This window comes from Amphiprion ocellaris, chromosome 20 (genome assembly GCF_022539595.1).
Source record: "Amphiprion ocellaris isolate individual 3 ecotype Okinawa chromosome 20, ASM2253959v1, whole genome shotgun sequence".
Taxonomy (NCBI): Eukaryota; Metazoa; Chordata; class Actinopteri; family Pomacentridae; genus Amphiprion; species Amphiprion ocellaris.
Window position 1 is genome coordinate 14,364,356 of NC_072785.1, and position 19,086 is coordinate 14,383,441.

At 40.9% G+C, this 19,086-nt stretch overlaps 1 protein-coding gene across 4 annotated transcripts; it reads right to left on the reverse strand.

Annotated features, from left to right (window-relative positions):
* Positions 1 to 183: 183 nt before the first annotated feature.
* grhl1 (grainyhead-like transcription factor 1) lies at positions 184 to 17,669 on the reverse strand. Of its 4 annotated transcripts, XM_035946446.2 has the most exons (17): positions 17,244 to 17,461; positions 16,730 to 16,808; positions 15,258 to 15,447; positions 14,931 to 15,004; positions 14,168 to 14,301; positions 13,854 to 14,089; positions 13,215 to 13,297; positions 12,766 to 12,919; positions 12,532 to 12,643; positions 11,304 to 11,398; positions 7,904 to 8,147; positions 7,091 to 7,218; positions 5,173 to 5,201; positions 4,864 to 4,949; positions 2,732 to 2,817; positions 2,230 to 2,294; positions 184 to 1,552 (listed from the first exon to the last, which is right to left on the reverse strand). In XM_035946446.2, exons 3-17 carry the CDS (start codon positions 15,321 to 15,323, stop codon positions 1,438 to 1,440), a joined length of 1,707 nt encoding a protein of 568 aa, XP_035802339.2. In that variant the 5' UTR covers positions 15,324 to 15,447; positions 16,730 to 16,808; positions 17,244 to 17,461; the 3' UTR covers positions 184 to 1,437. The 4 variants fall into 4 exon arrangements, with proteins under 4 accessions (XP_035802339.2, XP_023122023.2, XP_023122022.2 ...); XM_023266255.3 differs by lacking the exons at positions 16,730 to 16,808; positions 17,244 to 17,461 and adding an exon at positions 17,492 to 17,669 and having other exon boundaries at positions 13,854 to 14,074; XM_023266254.3 differs by lacking the exons at positions 16,730 to 16,808; positions 17,244 to 17,461 and adding an exon at positions 17,492 to 17,669.
* Positions 17,670 to 19,086: the final 1,417 nt, after the last annotated feature.

Consider the following 19,086-nt stretch of genomic DNA (forward strand, 5'->3'; position numbering starts at 1 on the left):
AGGGTTGGAGCTGATGCCCAGACATCTGTTCCTGTGGACAGACACAGTTAATCTCTGACACACCTCAACACCAACAGACCTGCGATCATTTAATTAAACCTTCGCTTATCCACTATTTCTAATTCCAGTGGAAAAAAACAGGTGAAAGGCTTGACAGAACGAAAGTCTCAGATGACCAAAACAGTAGCTACTTGAGAGCGTTTATTGGGCACTTTGTGCATCAAATCCTTTACAAAAAAAGCAAAAATTTATTAAAAACATGTTAACTTTTCTGTCCCTTGACATGTAATGTTAGAATAACTTCATATAAAAAAGGAAAAAAAACATTATATTATTAGGATTAATAGAAATTTGGTTATATATGGTTAAAAAACAAACAAACAATAAACAATGACCCACATCCGTTCTCTTAATAAATATATACACAATAAGTACTGCGATACAAAAGATGGATCATACAGATCCTTTTATCAGTTGATATATACAAGAATATCTCCATTAAAAAAAAAAAAATCAATCAACATGCATTCTATACTGTCGTTATGGCAACAGAGGAAATTATTTTCTGAATGTGCCTGAACCTAAACATCATATTGCACTTCCAGCGCAGCCTGAACAGACTGTTCTAGATATTCATTGAGCTTTTCACCAACATTCAGAAAACTACTCTACAGGGGAAGGGTAGCTGTGTTTTAGCTATATCATCAATATATTTTGTAATACTCACAAAGAGGCTATTATTTCAACTGATCTGAAGAAAAACATCTTTTAAGCCATGTCATTCACAAAAAAATGTACTCTATGCTAGAAAAACACAAACATTTACAGTATTCTACTCTAATCATGTGATGATCAAAGAAGGTTTTACACCATGAATACTGTCATGTTGTTTAGTATTAATACACTGAACCACTCGGGCTCTGTTAACAATTTGCCGCCATTTTTTGTGCACTAAATACCCAACTTTGCAGATTGCAATCATCAGTGCTATGGCTTTAGGAAGGGGAATAAGATCTGCTGCTCTTCTTAAAATTCAAATATATGAATGCATAAGCTCTGCTGCTTGCATAGCATGAGGTATAGCAGCACTACAACTGCTCTGCAAACCTGCACATTTTTACAAAAGTAGGCGCTGACATCTGAGGTGCAGCTCATATTCTCACTAAATACAAAAGTGTTGCAACAATCAAACACTTGTTAATTCTTTATGCACAGCAAAAGCTTTAAAATCAATCAAAAATGTATAACTTACATCTCTAACCAACATTGGTGCCTATAGTAAGAGCTATGGCTTTTAAATTGACACTAATACAGCACACAGACGACATGATTTAAGTTACAGATCAAGTCCATAATTACTGCGCAGCCAGAAGTGTAAACCTGACGGCTCCGTTTGTCCTCTGATCAGGATTTTCCAGGGCACCTCTTCTTCCCAGATCAGATTTCAGTGAGGGTGAGTTTGTACATGCCACCCAACTCCTCCATGGAGATCTGGAAGGTGTCTTCGTTGGAGTAGTGTTTGATGATGTTGTCATCCATGTGGACTAGAATACTGTTAACAAAGAAATGGAGCGTTAAAGTCTTATTTACTTTACCAAAGTATCATAAAAAAAAAAAAAAAAGTCAATTTAAGGTTGTAAAGAGTGGAGGAACAATCAAGACCTGGAAATAAATTAATTAACAGTTCTTGAGTAAGAATTTCATCTTTCACATCCAAATGATTTCAGTCAATCAACTCACAGAGCAGCTAGCTTAGCTTAGCACTAAAGTTTTCTTCCATTATGCAAATGTAATCAGTGGACAATTTACCTTCAATTTTCCGATTACAAGTGATGCCAATCAAGCCTGTGTGGGTCCGTTCTTACGGATCATGATTGGCTCATATGCATCACAGCAGCTATTTTTAATTGCTGATTGGACAATTAACTCCCAAAATTGCATTACCTCCTGTGTGAGGTGAACCCATGGTGATGAGATTGTGTTAAGCTGGAGAAGCCAGTTATGAATCTGAGAAAAGCCCACATGATTTGACTGACAGTCTTGTTGTTTGCATTTTGAAGGGAAATTATATTTAGTTAAAGCTTAAATTTCCATGTTGGAGGTGAAACAGTTGAGCCAAGCCCAGAGGAAAAACACACATACCTGAAGCTACTTTTTATTTATTGATTAGTTTATGTCAGATTTGGTGATTCCAGAAATAACATTAGAATGCTAATGATTGACACTCACCCTTTCTTGCACTTCTTATAGACCTTTCCAACCTTATCCAAAGGCAGCTCATACTTCTCTGAAACCTGAAAAAAAAAAACACAAAACAGGGTTAAACAAAAAACTCTTTTAAAGAAACCTACTTCACCAACTCCACTCTTCTCCATAACTACCATACATGATAAACCTGATGACCCCAAAAGTAGCATATTTGCCTTTGAGACAACCTATTCCACCCTTTTCTCTCTCACTCATCTATTCCACAACTTTTTCCATTGCTCCACTCCATTTGCACCCTTTCATCTATGTCTTAAATTTATCGTCCCCCATCTTAAAACCACACCCAGTCTCTCTTTCCCCATCCACTCCTTTGCATTATTCTTGTCACAGCTTGTTTAGCCACCAACAGTTGCTCAGACACAAAAAGAACTGAGCCTCAAGTTTCTAAATCACTAATGTGAAACAGGAGCATGTGAAGCCCAAAGCGAGCCAGAACCAACTCAGTGAACTGAGGACAACTTACAGCTTCCACCAGGCCTTTCAGCGTGGGATTCTTCAGCATGAGGGCATCAAACACCTCCTCTGTTTCCTTGCGCACATACAGCAGCACTGTGTGGTGAAAAAAAAGAAAGATTAGGCAGGCAGGCAGGCGTCAAAGCAAAGCACGGACGTTCGTGGACGTGACACAGAAAAGTCACCAGCAGTCATAAAAGAGTTTATTTGCGTCAGACCAAACAGCTTAAGTGCCGCTTTGCTTCATTTGTGTGGGTTTGTGGCTTTGCTGCTACTCCCCATCTCACTTTCAAAAGCAGTGAGTTCCAGCAGAAGTACACATACATTTGATCCATTAGTAAATTTGCAGCCACACTATATAACACTGCAATCCATTTCAACTAAATACTCCCTCTGTCAGACTGTGCAGGCTTTGATCCAGACAAAGTGCACCTAGAAAGCACACTGGTATGGATGTAAAGAGACACAAACAGAAGGACTGACCCACCTCACATTCACTACACGACACGCTTCTCAAAATAGAGCACACTCTAGAGAGACTTTGTTATATTGTTTTTCCAACCTGATGCTGGAACTTGTGAAATTTATGGCCTCTAACCACTCCTTGTCTCTATTTAAAGATGTAAACATGTGCACAGAAGCTATCACTAGTTTTATCCACGTCTGTATACGGACTGAAAGCCACAAGAAAGAAGTGGGATGAGTGAGTGTATGGTGAAGTTTGGCTTCATGCTGCTTTAGTGTGCACATCCCACATTTGACACACGTCATTTTAAGAAGCCTGTACAACAGATGATTGGCAATTCTGAATGTCACCAAGATCCCAAAGCTGCCAATTTTCTAAAGAGAAAAACATGACATCTCTTGAGGAAAAGGTTAGATAACTTTATCTAAAGGCACAACTGAAGTTATTTTAATTTAGGGCACATATCTGCCATGCTTTTTGCTAACTCATGCTTCAAACGGTCTTGAATTCATTCAGTATTACAGCATTTTAAAAGTGGTGTCTCCCCCCTTTTTTGAGTTATAAACACACAAAATAAAGTCATATTTACTTGTGATTTCTTGTTGCAGGTTATGACCTGAGTGTGAACAAGAGTTCAAAGACGACCAGGGAGAGATTTTCCCTCCGAGTTTGTTTGGGTGAAGGACTTTTAGAGGCCTGAGAGGGGAAAGTGATCAATAAATAAATAAAAATAAAAGAGGGATTTATGGAAGTATTTTGAAAAATATGCAACAGGTGACCCTGTCATACTGAAAACTAAAATCCTGCAGGCAAAGGTTGTCTTGCTGGGTCTAACCTGGCTTTGTAAAGGTGCTGATGAGCACTTGTGTGCACAATCAGGTTGAAACTAGTTGTTAATAGTTGAGATAAGGCTATCCTGCCATCCCCACCTCCCTCATCCCCACTTTCACCCCAACCAGTCAAGGCGAATGGCCAACCTACCCTGAGCCTGGTTCTGTCTAAGTTTTTTCTTCTTCCACTTCCCTATTCTAGTTTTTCTTTTGTCCCTTCCCACTGTTGCTCATAGGGAATCCAAAGGCAGATTTGGACTGTTGGGTTTTCTGTTCTCTGTTTGTAATTCGTAAGGTCTGAACCTTACTATGCTAAGCGCTGTGAGATGGCATATGCTGTGACTCGGCGCTATATGAATACAATGGAACTGAATGTACTAAAGCTTGACTGTTTCAAATTTTCCTCTTCTGGCTACAACACATTTTAAAACAGGTATTTACATATGTATTATTAGAAAAAAAAACTGTTGTCTGGGATGTAGGCTAAAGGGCGCAGGCTTGTTTGCATGCATTTATGCTCAGAGTGATCAGTGGTATTTCGTTGGGTCAGTGGAGGCCTCAGGCACGTGTGTGTGTTTTGAAAGACCTGGAACAATCACATGGCCCAGAGTGTGTCTGTGTGTGTGTGTGTGTGTGTGTGTGTGTGTGTGGGAGGAGAGCTTCAGAGGCCGAGCACAGCAAACACACACACAGACGCACGTGCACACAGCTTTAACACGCTGATTTAGCCTCAGAGAAGAGCATCACTCAAAGGCCCCTGATCAGCACAAGAGCAGTCTAAGCATTACAGCACAGCAACATATACACACACGCACACACACACACACACACACACACACACAGTACCTTTCTTTGGCTCCTCCGTTCTCTGCATCTTGTTCGGAGGTGAACCGAACTCGTCGTCACTGAAGGGTAATCTCTTCATGCCCGAGCTGCAGTGGACACACACATGCAAAACACTGCTTAAATGGTCTTAGCAAACCAGCTGGAAACACACACACACACACACACACACACACACAGCACAAGCCCACGAGCATTTCCTAGAAACAGCATCTGTACGTCTGCATGCCTTTTACAGGGAAAGTGTCAAAGGTTGTCTCAGTTCAAAGCTACTATAAACCAAGTGTGAAATCTGGGCTCCAGTGAACTCACCTGTCTTCTCCATCTTCTGCTGAGAAAGTCTGCATGAGAAACAGAGAGGCAGAAATTCACTAACATGGAACAGAAAAGTTACCAACTAACCATTACACAGTATCTTCAAATTGCAAATGGGGTCAGTTATGGGTGTTTTTCAAATGGGGTATTAAGTATTTATGATGATATCTGACATTAAAATGAACTTAAATATGATATCTAATTCCTGCAGTGGAAGTACTGCAGCTGTAGCTCTTCATGGTGGCGGCTAAATCAGTCAAATAGGTCAAAGCCAAAGTCTATAGTCAAGTCCAAATGGTTTCCTGTGTTGACCTATATATTCTTCCTTTATCACTGAAAACTGAGCCTTGTTGACACAAACCAGCTTCTCAGCTACATAGAAATATACTGTATATGTAGAGCAACATGTGAAGTGCAGGTCTGGACCCTCACAGGGGGTCACAAGTTTATTCATGTGCTTCATTATTTATAGGATAGGAGCGTCTGGTCGGACTCAGTGCTATATTTCATATGGAGAAACAGAACAGTATTTCACCTACAACTTACATACAACTATAGAACAATTAAATACAACTATGTTGAAACAATCATTTAAGTATTAATGGGCTGATTTTTGTTCACCGTTAATGAATTTGCTTTAAAAAAAAATGTTAAGAAACAGAATACAATGCCCAGTTACATTTCAGGCTAATGTCTTCAAATTGCTAAAGCAACATTATAAAACCAAAAGATGTTATTTATTATCATGTAAACCAAAGAACAGAACCAACTCCTCATATTCATGATGTTCTAATTAGTCAATATTTGACATTTTTACTTGAAAAAATTATCAAAATTTAGCAGAATAGCCCTTTGTAATTCATGGAAAGTGGACATTTTCTGAGCCTTTTGCCCTGTGACTGTATTGATTGCACGACCATTAATAGAATTCTGTTCAAAGGGGGCACAGGAAAAACCTAACCCGAGGTTTATCAGAAACTGATAACACAGTCAGAAGAGAGGTCTATGAGGTTCACCAAAAATAACCTTCTGTCCGTCCCTCCGCCTCACTGGTTGCAAAGTAAACTTACTAGAACCTAAGCTAAAAAGAGAACATTTTCGTCAATTGCACTCACAAATTGACCTGCAGGGGGCAGTCGAAGTTCACAAAAAGTCAAATTTCTCAATGGACAAATTGTTCCTATATGGTCATTTTCACTATAAATAAAGCAACTCATTATACACTGCACAGAAATGCCATCCAAAACTAACTAGTGTTCAGGTCAGGTGTGTATCCACACGCACTTAAGGGCCATGTGATGTGTTCATTGTGACTGGAAGAAGCAAAGCTCAGAGTCCAGTCACAAAGGAGTTGTCCAAACTGATAAAAAAAAAAAAAAAGACAAACTGCATGCAGGCACAGCACATCTGCCTTCCCCACACCTCCTCCCTATAAACATCTCTGACCACCTCCTTTCTTCAGCTTCCACAAATCAATAAGAAAACTGCATTCCTCTCCCTGTCTCCAAATCTATCTACTCCCTTTGCCCTGAGCAAACACAAACACGTGAATGAAGGTGGTTGAGCAGGTACTATGTTCTGCGCCCCCCCAGTTTATTTTAAATCACTGGTAAATGATTCATCGTGTGAGTAAGCAGTCTGAAACCCAGCCATCAGCATGTAGGACTCATATCAAAGCACCAAACCAGAACTCTCTGTTCCTGCCAACTAACAAGCAGGCAGGTCACCTCGACCCAGCTGGCAAGATGAGTGGGTGGAGGTACAAACACAAACTGTTTATGGACCTCCTAAGATGCTACGAATGTTGCATAAGTGTAGCAATAACATGCTCAGATATGACACGAAGCAGGTTATTGGGCGCTGGCATAAACATCGCTGACGGTATGCGAGGTTTGCATCTATATTTGGCACTCACATGACGCTGGAAGGTAGAGAAGTGAATGTCAGGGATGAAGAGGACGGGCTGGGTCTCAAGGTCGGTCATCATCTTGAAGATGGTCACGTCATTGCGTTTCTGGAGAATGGGTACTTTCACATCCACAACTGAGAGAAAACAGAACCACAGGAAGCACTTGTTTTATAAAGTGCTGATTCATGCAGGAGGACAAAGTCAAAGTCTTCACACCAGTATTTACAGTTTTTTATGGCCATTTCGGGGCAGAGCAACACAAAACAGACATATTAGAGAGGTATTCTAGCAAACGTGTTGCAAAATGATGGCAATTTTAACATCCAACAAACACAGAGCAACAATTTCTGGGTACATGACACATAGAAGTGCTATATTTAGAAGTGTGCTAGCTCTGTTTTGGTTTATTAGAGCTTTATTCTGTAGCTGAAAACAGAAAGCTGTTCTGGGATATGAGATGGACAACAGCTTAAGTGTTGGGCCGAAAACCAAAACAATGGGCTGAAACAAGCTAAAACCCACTGCAGAGCTGAGAGCAACTGCAGGATCAGGTGATAACTGGCAGAAGATTTGGAACTACAAACCTCCATCCACACCCAAGGAGTCAAAATTCACTTATGCAACTTCAAGAAGCTGGCAGGAGATTCAGACAGATGTTTTTCACAACTCAACTTGTCATTTTGATCAGGTTATGTCTTTTTTTGGTCGGAGTGTGATGGATTTTTTTCCACTGTACTCAAACCGATGTGTTTTTTTTTTTGCTTCATTTCAGTCAGAATTTCAGCCCCTTGCTTGTTATAAACCTTAAAGGCGACTCACAGGACAGGCTAGGGTTGAGCTCGGCCACTTTCCCTTTCCGGCGGGACTGCTTCCTCTCCTCATCCCTGATCTTCCTCTCGGCTCCCTTGTCACAGAAGACTTTAATCTGGCAGAAGGCGCGGTGGATGGGCTTGTTGCTGCGGTTGTTGTAGCTGTACGTGTCGATCTGCAGGTTCAAGGGAAGACCCTTCACCCCCTTCTGAGAGGAGAAGTCTGTGCTCAGACAGTTGACAGAGATGAAGATCTGTGGAGAGAAAAGAAGAAGAATGAGTTTAGGCTTTGTTTGTGGATTCAAATAGAATTCTTTAATCTATGCTTCTTGATGAAAAAGTAGTGTTTACTCTGATCATTTTGCCATCTCATCCAGTAGCACCAACACTGAAGGCCTTTTTGCAGCAGGTGCCTCACAGCTCAGTCTTCTGGCTGCATTCAGTGTTTTATGTTGCCCTCTATTGGTTCACTCTAGTAATCACATTTTCCTTTGTCCTGCAGGTTCTTATTGTGCCAACAAAACACAGTCACAACAGGGAGGATCCAAGGGGGAACAGCAGAAACCACTGATACACATTTTATTTAACAAAAACCTATTTTGTGAATTCATGTGTTGATGAATATAATGCATTTTAAAACAGACGACAAATTTGATGAGGTTATTAATGATGTGGTGTGCATCTATTCACTGATGAATTTAGTGAGCATTTTTTAGTTTTCGTGACAAAGCTCTATTTACATATCATTTAAAGATGAGTTGGGAAAACCAGCTGGAAATACTGATGTGGAGGTTTTCTCATTTACATCTACAGACAATTAAGATAATCTTTAAAATTTAATTAATTCTTTAAAACTGAATATAACAGACATACACGTAGACCTTCAAATAAAAGAGCAGAAAAACAAGTTCGGTTAAAATCAATTCAAGTGTAGCTCAATGGCATTAAAACTGGATCTGGTGCATTTTTCTGCTGTATATGTGTGCATAAATTAAGGGTCGACCCATTTATTTATTGACTTTTTTTTTTTTTTAGTTCCCATTTTTAATAGTCAAGGAGAAAGATAACCACCATTTTGAACTGATACACATTTTCAGGAAAAAGGAAAATCTTGGTATTAAAAAAATGGAACAACTCCAATTCTACCAAAGTCTAGTTTTACAGGTGTGTAATAAAAAAAGAGAACTTTTGACACTTATCCCTCAGTGCTGATAGGCTATTACTCATGACGCTCAAGATCACAAAGCAGCACATTTATTTATTTTTTTTAATATAAATTGGTTAAAAAAATCTAATAAATAAATATGTAAATTGGTTAAAAATAATGATGCAGATAATCACAAAAATGCTAAATATTGAATCTGATATTTAGTCTGCCTCTAGTATAAATAGTAAAACAACAGATGTTAAACTTTTAAAGTGTTCTATAAAATACTTGGAGTAAATTATTTTGAAGCACTTGTGTTATTTATCTGCATTTGTAGCTTGTAGTGACTTATTTGTGTGTAAAAATTACACCACATGTAAAAGGGTAAGGAGAGTTTAAAAGCTGCGAAGACAAAACTCACATATAGCAGAAAATAAATAATTTCTACCCAAAAATATTTGGGTAGAACTAATATTCCCCGAAGCACAGAAATATAAGACAGGAGCTTCCCTTCACAAATACATACAAGCTGCAGTGCAATCAGCCTGTGGCTAAACCACACACACACACACACACACACACACACACACACACACACACACACACACACACACACACGCACACACACGCGCACACACGCGCACACACGCGCACACACGCGCACACACGCGCACACACGCGCACACACGCGCACACACGCGCACACACGCGCACACACACACACACACACACACACACACACACACACACACACACACACACACACACACACACACACACCTGCTCTCTATGCAAACACACAAACAGTCGTACTTATCATCTTAACTCATCTAACCTCTAATTTCAACCTTAAACCTACAACCAAGTCAGAAAGTGAGAATCGACCACATCGTCTACAAATGCCACTCCTGAGGTTAAAAGTCAAACTGATCCTTTGAAATCCAAACATTTGAGTATACGCACATCCAGCTTCATTTGTAATCTAACACCGCATTGATGACATGCTCAAACAACATGGCCTGGTGGCTACACACAAACACACACATACACATACACATACACATACTCATACACACATATATACACACACACACACACACACACACACACACACACACACACACACACACACACACACACACACACACACACACACACACACACACACACACACACACACACACACACACACACACACACACACACACACACACACACACACACACACACACACACACACACACACACACACACACACACACAGTGAGGTAAATGAAAACACACAAGGATGAACATCCTATGGACACAGGCCTCGAGTCATGGGACAGTTAGACCCACATCCTGTTGTGTGTGTGCAAAAGACGCCCGTGCATGTGACTTTATTTATGCAAAGTGTAGCCTACAGAGAAGAGCTGGAGATGAGCTCCATGTTGCTTCTAATTCTGCAAACCCTGTCAGTCGTCTTCCCTCTCATTCTGTCAGCAGTTACAGTGCCAGAGGGCAGCGGGAGGCTTAACAACATAGAAGAGAGGAGTAGAGGTCGGAAACTCCTCCTTCCTCTCACCTTTTCTACCCGTTTAACGCGATTTTATTTAACAACTGTCCGATCTGGTCCTCGTCTTCCTCCCCTGCTGAGTTTCCTCATTCCTGCACTCTTTGTTGTTCTTCGCCTGGTGTGCTGACATACCTCAACATGGAGCATCACAATAGGGGTGACAGGCAGGTTGGACCAGTCAAGAAACTCATGAGCGAAGCAGGAAAACTCACACCTCCTCGTTTCTATGCAACCTGAGTCAACACATACGAGGAGGGGGCACGACATGACGGCATCCTCACCGTTTTATTAACCGCTGTTTTGGAGGATCACAGTGAACAAAAGGGGCTGATGCTCTTTACCAAAGAGGAGTCAGCACCTGAAACCAAGATTTTGTTCTGTGGTAAGAAACCACACAGGGCCTGAAAAAGAACAGTAGTCTATTTTGGGATTAAAGTTTTAAAGTGTCCCAGTGTTAAAAGTTCAAAGCTCACGTTAAGAGTTCAGGACAAGGAAGCTTGTGGAAACCTTGGATCACCAGCAACCCTGTGAACCAAACACTGGACTTGTTTTTACATGAACACTGAACGCAAAGAGTCGCCTTCACGCATGAACTCCGTTAAAAGAATATTAGCCAACACCAGTGGCGCAACTGAAGAGGGTGTCAGTCAGCTGTACATGAGTAAAGTTGCATATGTGGAAGTGTAAATGTTTATCTCATTGTTGTACCTTGGCTTCTTCATTGGTGTCCCAGGTGAAGGAAATGGCATTGTAGGAAATCTCCTCGATGTTGCCGATGGTGTTGAAGCTCTCCTTGTAGTCAGCTGGAGAGAAGAACAGCACATTATTGACAGTTAATCCTCTGAACCCACCAGTAGGTTTGAAAGGCATGTTGTGTACAGCACCCCATTTGTCCATTTATTAAAACTGAAAAAACCCCAAAAAGAATCCTCAGATTTTCAACTTTCTGACAATTCTTGAACAAATTATCTGTGCCATGCTGTTCTGTCTTGTTGATATTACACCATAATCACTTTATTCTACTGGTCTCATTTCAAAATTTGTCAAAAATAAACCATTTGCTATAACCAAAATCTGTAAAATTCTGCACTCCTCACCACAACTGAAAAGCTACTAATGACTCAGCTATGACCAAAAGTCATGTGACAAAAATTCAGGGATTTTTGGTTGAAATGAGCTGAACTCAGGCTGTCTTTTAACAGAGCAGACTGGCGAGAAGTATGAAAACAAATTAAAAATGTAAGTAGTTCAATATTGATAATATATAGAATCACCACAGATTTTGACAGAATTAGAAACACTTAGAAAAATATTGTACATGTTGATTCTGTTTTGTTATATTTTTAGAAAATAAGAAATTAAAGACATTGAACTCAATTCTTCCTTTTTAATGACTGATGGCATTAAAACTCTGTCAAACTGCACAGAGGACATTTTTTGAGTTCCCTCTACTTCTAATCATGTTGTACCGTTTCCATAGAGGTGCAGGACTTTATATAGGAGTGGAAAAGTGAGCAAAAAATCACAGAGAAACAGCTTCAGAGTCACAGAGTAAAGAAGTAAAGTAAGAATCATGTTTCCTGCATAAAGGTTAGTCTGAGGGAAAATCAAACTAATCAAGCAAATGGTTATCCAATCAAATAAATGACCAGGAAATCAGAAAGACTAAGAAATGTGTCTGTTGGTAAGTTGCTATGGTGAGATTTGTAAAAAACTTAGAAAACCGGAGCTGTCAAAATCAACAACACACCTTTTTCCTGATAAGCTTCCTTTTCAACCAGCCACTCAACGGTGAAGACACATGAGGATTAATCTGTCCACTGGACTGTTTAAACTAAACTCTCTGATGTCTCAGTTCTCACACTGGGAATGCTTCAGGACTTTCTTCTGTCTTTTTATTGAACTTAAACAGAAAAACTGCTGTTTCAGATCTTACCGATGTCGAGACACCTCTGTTTAGCTGTGTGCTGTCTGGAGTGCCAGTACTTCCAGTGTTTCAGCTGATCGTCTCTGCACTTCTCCTCTCCAAACACCACCATCACTACACTCTAACAATGGAATTAAACATGATGACAGCTTAATATGTTACAAAAATAAGATTTCGCATTAGATTACTGTCGATAATCCCAAATTATCAAGTTTCTTGTTTTGGATTTGTTATAATTCTTACCCTGACTTTAGTGATGGGCTGCTGCATGCCTTTGTTGTCCACCTCCCTGAGGGTAATGGGGTAAAACTGGCCCTTGTTGAGGTATGTCATCGTCCCGTCACCTGTCTTCTGACGCAGCGACTTGGATGCCTCAAGAGTGTACTCAAAATTATTCCTAACATACAGAGAAGGGCAGAATCTTGTCAATATTAAAGGAAAAACACATTTTCTTTCAAGTAAAAATGCATATTTCTGCACCGATATTCAGCTGCAGCTTAATCGCGACCCAAAATCAGTGTGTTTTCACAGCCAGGCCAGATATCGCCCATGTGCTCAGCCTCGTCTTTCACATGGTCGGGGAGTCTGGTGTCTCCCCTGTGACTGGGATGAATGAAGCCATTCTGCTGTGTTGTGTCAAAAGCTGAATGGCGGTGGAAGCTGGACGGTGGGCCGACGGCAGCACGACTTACCCCGGCATGGTGTCAAACTGAGCGTAGTCCTCGGGCGTCATGGAGGTCATACGTAACTGGAGATCTCCTGGGAAGGAAAACACCTGCAGCACACAAAGAAAACAGATAGAGACAGCGTGTGAATAAAGTACAGGGAAAAGAGGATGCAAAAGTGACACTCTGGTTTTCTATGATGTATTCTAATAGAGGAATAATCAGTATTTTATTCTAGTGCACTTTAGCTTTCTTGTAGGTGTTGTCACTCATTCTTCCCTTTCATCCCTGGTTAGTTTTTGTTAAAAATGGCTCCCCTCACCCCTCCTGTACAGGGGTTTTGTTGGGTTACTCTTTTCTGAGGTAATTCCCCTCCAGGTTAAAAAGAGAAAGATGAGAGAGAAAAGGCTTTGGCTATTGTAGGAGAAAAGTACAGCACTTTATTGTGTTGGTGAGACAATGGCATAATAACACACTGGCCACTATTTTGGTATGTTCAAATAAAACCAGGGAAGGCTGAGCCCACCGCTGGCTCCATGGGATCAGGTGAATATCCTATTGTCTGATGGCAGAGATCTGAGAGAGGAGAGGAGAGGAAAGCGAAGGAGAGTAAGGAGGGGCATTAGCAGGGTTTTGAGAAAGAAAGAGGGGGACCGAAACACTCACCTCCTGGGAACCATCCTTGAAACTCTCGGAGAAGGTGGAGTCGGGGGGCGTGCGGGACTGGGTGCTGGGGCTGAACTGGACCGTGCCGTGGGTGAGCTGCCGGTCGAAGACGCTCACGTGGCCATCGGTTTCGGCGCAGTTGTTTGGCACCGTCACCGAGAAACCGTGGGTGGGCACCTCGGTCTTTACTGGCGGGTAGTTTGGCACAGCGGCAATGGAAACTGTGACAGTCGTATCTGAATGAACAACTGACAATAAGGTTTTCCGTGCATGAAACTGATTGTATGTGTTTGCGTTACAGAACGTGCACGGACCTGGTGAAGCAAAGTGGCCCCTCTTGTCCTGGGCCAGCTGGAGAATATTGAAGGGAGCCTTGAGGACCTGGATCTTGTTCTCCATCCCACCTTCCTGGAGGGGAACTATGGAGTGTCCGGCCTGAATCTGGTGCCTGCAACAAAGAAAAACTGTACATATAAGATAAGAAAATCTTTATTGATCCCTCACTGGGGAAATTCATGTGTTACAGCAGCTGGATACAGATATGTAGCACTGGTTTTAAAAATTGTCTGAGATTTGGCTTTTATCTCGTGAAAATCTTTACAGTTATCAAAGATCTGCCTTCAGATCTTACAATCTACTTTAATTCATGAATTATGCACCATTTAAACAGCTCTTAAGCTAGACTCTGATTTCACTTTGAGATTTCAAAGTTTTATTTCATGTCTTTTATGGCACTTCCAACTGTGATTTGCTTGTGTGACTGTCTGACTACAAATGTTTTTTCTACTCATGATTTCAATGAAGTTTTCTGATTAAATCAAATCAAATAAAGCCTGTAAACCCTGTATTTCCCCTTCAACTTCAAATCTAGTGGGTTAGATGCTAGTTTTCCCTCTCAAAATATATTGTTTGACATTTTAAAGAAAGCAGGTGACCCCAAAGGGCCAAAGGTGTGGACAGTTCTAATTTAAAATTCAGAAAATGAGCTTAAATCTTCCCATTCTTTTCACGCCTTCTGCTGTGCTTTTATTTTTAAAAGGGGGGGAGGGGTTGCATTAGCAGTGGATTGGCGCTCACCTTTTGTTGGGATCCACATCAGAGACCATAGCGTCTGTCTTGGGCTGGTGTATTGTTCTCTTTTCCCTGGGCACCTGTATGCGAAGGTAAACACAGCCGCTCAGCATCTGACCACATCACATCCAACAACTCGGGTCATCCTGCTGTCTACATGGGCAACTAGATCAGTTACATCACATGAGGCTCTTCTGCCTCACAGATGTTGCGTAATGGCCGACTGTCAGCATGAATGAGGATCATATGTAGCAGGGAAAGATTGGGAGAAGTTGGGTACTAATCCCACAGCATGGAAGCGAGTCAGAGCAACTTGTGATATTTTTCAGATACCTTATAGTAGTCGTAGAGGAGGCCCAGAGCTGCAGCGCTGTCCTCGTCTCCGTTGATGCTCATCATGGCCTTGGTGGCAGCCGTCAGCGGGTTTTCCAGGAATGTCTTCCAGGCTTCGTCCTCTGTGGTGAAGGAGCGACGCTGGCCGCCATAGCCCGGCTCATTCTGGAGAACCAGGACCGCACGCTTACTGCAAAGAAAAGGGGGGAATGTTTGCTTCATAAGATGTTAATGCTTCACTTTCTAGTAAATCAATCTCCACACTGGCTTCATATGAGTTCACCAAGGTAAAACCTAAAATCACTGATTCGGTCAAAACAGACAAACAAGTTAGAAGAGCCACAGATCAACCGTGTAGATGCTCTTCATCGGCAGGACCAGTTGTTCAGGCTTTTCAACAGTTGTGCAACAAATCTCAGCCACTGAACCACAGAGGCCTCTTCGGAAGAAGACGCTCTACAGGCTCGTCCAGTGCAACGACTCTAGTTCAGGGATCCCTCATTGGTCGAGAGGCTGACCGTAAGTGACGCACCTGAACCTGCTGCATTCCTGCGTGTTAACTGTGCTGCTGCTGTTATTTATGAGAGAACCTGTTTGTGGAAAATAATCATGAGTTCTGATGCACGGTCACCGCCTTCATCTTTTTCCTTTTCTTCCTCTTCCGTCATGTGAGGCCTTTAGAGTCATCGCTCTGTAAACTGGACCGATTAAGTCTCCATCAGCTCCCTGTGATGCTACTTTAAGCTCACTTGAGTAAACTGATTTCATGAAAACACAGCAGCACAGTAAGTTTCTACATGTGTGAAGTAGCCAACATTCCCTCTGAAGCTACCTGTTTATAGCAAACTTAAGTGTTTGCACAGCTTCTGTTAATCCTGATGAACAAACTAAACTCATCAAGAGAGCTGTTTTTTTTTTAGAACAATAGCTTTTATTTTCTCCAACTTTGGAAACTACACACCTCAACAATACATCCTCAGTCATCCTGCCTGCACAAAGTAATTACTGTAAAGTGTGAACAGACTGGCTCAGTTTCCATGTTGAGTATCTACAACAAACGCAGCTTTTTTGTTGTTGTTTTGTCTCTCAATGGTCAGTGCAAAGTGATAATTAGTAATCCTAGATCTAATTGTGCTATTCATAAAAACGCAATCTGATAACATCCATTATTTACCAGCAATAAAACTCCAGTCTGTAACTAAAACAAACATAAAATAGAAGAGCTTGCTTGCTTTAAAAAGAGATTTTATGAGCAGATTTGAGGAAAATAAAGTCAGGAAAGCAAGAGTTCTGTCACTTTTAATGTAAATGAGAATACCATAAAGCAAAACAAACAAATAACAACAAAAAAACACCACAAATATCTTCAAGAAAAGTGCATTTTTTTTTATATTCGACAGTTTTGAGGCCCTAATTTGAGAAAACATTTAAGTAAATCCACTAAAACCTCAGATAGCCTGGTGGTTGCTTACATTGTTTGTGTTAGTAGTCGAGCCAACGCCTAGCAGGTGTACAATTTCACTCCACTCATGAAGTCTCCTTGTCATTGGCCTCAAAAAAACAAAAAAAAAACATACAGAATAAAAGCCAAAAAAATTAAAATAAAAAATCATCTCCCATAGGAAAATATTTTAGAGAAAAAAAACACTGATTGTCTTGTTTTCTTGTAGATTTTCAGTGAAGCTGCTGATCAAATCACCTACAGAGACAGTTTTTTCCCTCCTTTTCCTCCCTCCTGATGTTTATTCCTGAACAAACATCATTAAGACTATCCACATTACTGTTCGAGCTTAAGGCAAAACCAAACACTAAACCGCCCCATCTGTATCACAGGACGGCGTTTTATTCTAACAGGCGCCTCAGCTCGCACGAACAGGTGGAGATACACCTGTACAGGCTTGAACATGACAGGTGAAACAAGCGGAGTCACACCATGGGAAACTATGAGATACTATCACTCCTCTGCTTCCCAGCAAGTAAACTTACCCATTTAAAAAAAATTAAAATCAGCTAGAATAATCCTAAAATATTAAAACGGATATGAGTGGATTTCTAGAACATCAGGCAGCAGCTGCAGGTGTGGGTTTTCAAAAATCCATCTGTGCCATGATTTCAGAAGAAGCAGCAAAACAATGTGGAAAATCCTGGAAAAATGTTAGAATCACTATTACAAGCTTAAAGCCACAACGTGCTCCCAGTGCGGGCTCAAGAAGTGGAGAGTCAGGACAACTTACTTGTCATGCTCCTGTGACATCTCGGTCGGTCGAACTGGACTTTCTAGTTGGTACTGAAAATCCGATCCGTCTTCTTTGCCGTGGAAAACTGCGCCGCCAACACTGGATGAGGGCCGCGGCAACAAACAAGCTGTCCCGTACTGAGAGAACGGGTTTTGTCGGCTTTTCTCGCTTTTTTGGGGCAATGCTGAGAAATTGAGGCCAGTTTTACCTGTGACAAGGCCGCGGATTGGATTACAGGTGGCCGCGGGGGCGGGGCTTCTCCGTCAATTACCCTCTCCGAGGCTGTGATTGGTCCAGCCTGCTGGCCTACCTGGAGCTGCACAGGGTCTGAGGGAGAAGGAGTGGAAGAACAGGGTTTAACAGCTGTGATTGTATCATGTTGGACTGGTAACTGTGGAAAACTATTTTGGAGATACTTCATTCATTGAAAATAAACAGAATTACTGATGAATTATCGGTGAAAATGGCTATTAAAGTATAAAAAAGACAACAAGTAGGAGTAAAAACACTTTTCTGCATGATCTTCCAGTTATATAGTTACACTTTTAAAATAATGGTATTGTGAAAAAAGGTAATTTGCACAACTTTTGCATCAAACTTTTTGAGTGAAAGCAACTTCTAATGAAATTATGTTACACTGAGTTAGTAGAATTAGCTTTTGTCATGTTTAAATGTACTTTTACTTTCCAGTCTTAACTATCTCAAATTGTCCAGGCATGTTGAGACAGAATAGTTTAACAAGAAAAATGAAGCCAAATGCATTAAGTTGCCGCAATTCACAATTCTGAGAGACATTTGAATTTCAATGGCACACAATATAATGTTGACACCCTCAACCCCCTCAAAAATAATGCTTGCAGCTAAAATAGTTTTTCTAAATCAGTAAATTACATTTTTCTCTATCTTGCAATCATGCATTTAATTAATTAGTGGAAATAGGTACCTTCATTTACTTTTTAGAGGGAAATTTCACTGTGTGGAACTTACTGCAACTATTTCTTGGGCCTTAATGTGAGGTCAGAGATTGTTGTCATTCCCAAAATAGGAGTCAGTTCACATTCTTCTCCTGCTTGTTGACCACCGCTGTGTCTGATTGGTTTGTCAGCAGCTGCTTGTTAGTCTGGAACTTGAAGGATCTTAACTCTGCTGTTCTTTTTGCTGGTTTGTCCCACCAGGATTTCCAGACTCTTCACCAGTACTTGGCACAGATGTTCCTGACACTATCCCAGCCATTTAATCAAGACTCTTAGTGTTCGCTGTCCCAGTTTGCATCCTACAACCTGCTGCTTTGGCACTGCTTTGGGTCAGTCTGCAGTGGTGGACCCCTGCCTTTATGGCTCTGGTGCTTAGAGGTTGTTCTTCCATTGTTCTTATCCTATCTATGCAGCTTGGAAACAACTATTAGACCCCTGTGACCACTGTTTTCTTTGCGGTTCTTGTAGGAGTTATACTGTATATTTTCCTTAAGGTTGTAATAGACACCTTTTTTATTGATTCCAGACCGGTTAACAGTGGTTCTCTCACAAGTGAAAAGTATGATTTTTAAAAATGTTTACAGTTTCAATAGATCATATTGGAAACATAATCTATTG

Bases quoted from the DNA above. Each gene is read 5' to 3' on its own strand.
- grhl1 (XM_023266254.3), bottom strand. From the start codon at position 17,511: ATGTCACAGGAGCATGACAA. The intron at 14,090-14,167 runs GTCCGTGCACGT...TTGTTCATTCAG, and splicing joins GGGCCACTTTGCTTCACCAG to ATACGACTGTCACAGTTTCC. The intron at 7,219-7,903 runs GTGAGTCGCCTT...GTTTTCTCTCAG, and splicing joins GCTCAACCCTAGCCTGTCCT to TTGTGGATGTGAAAGTACCC.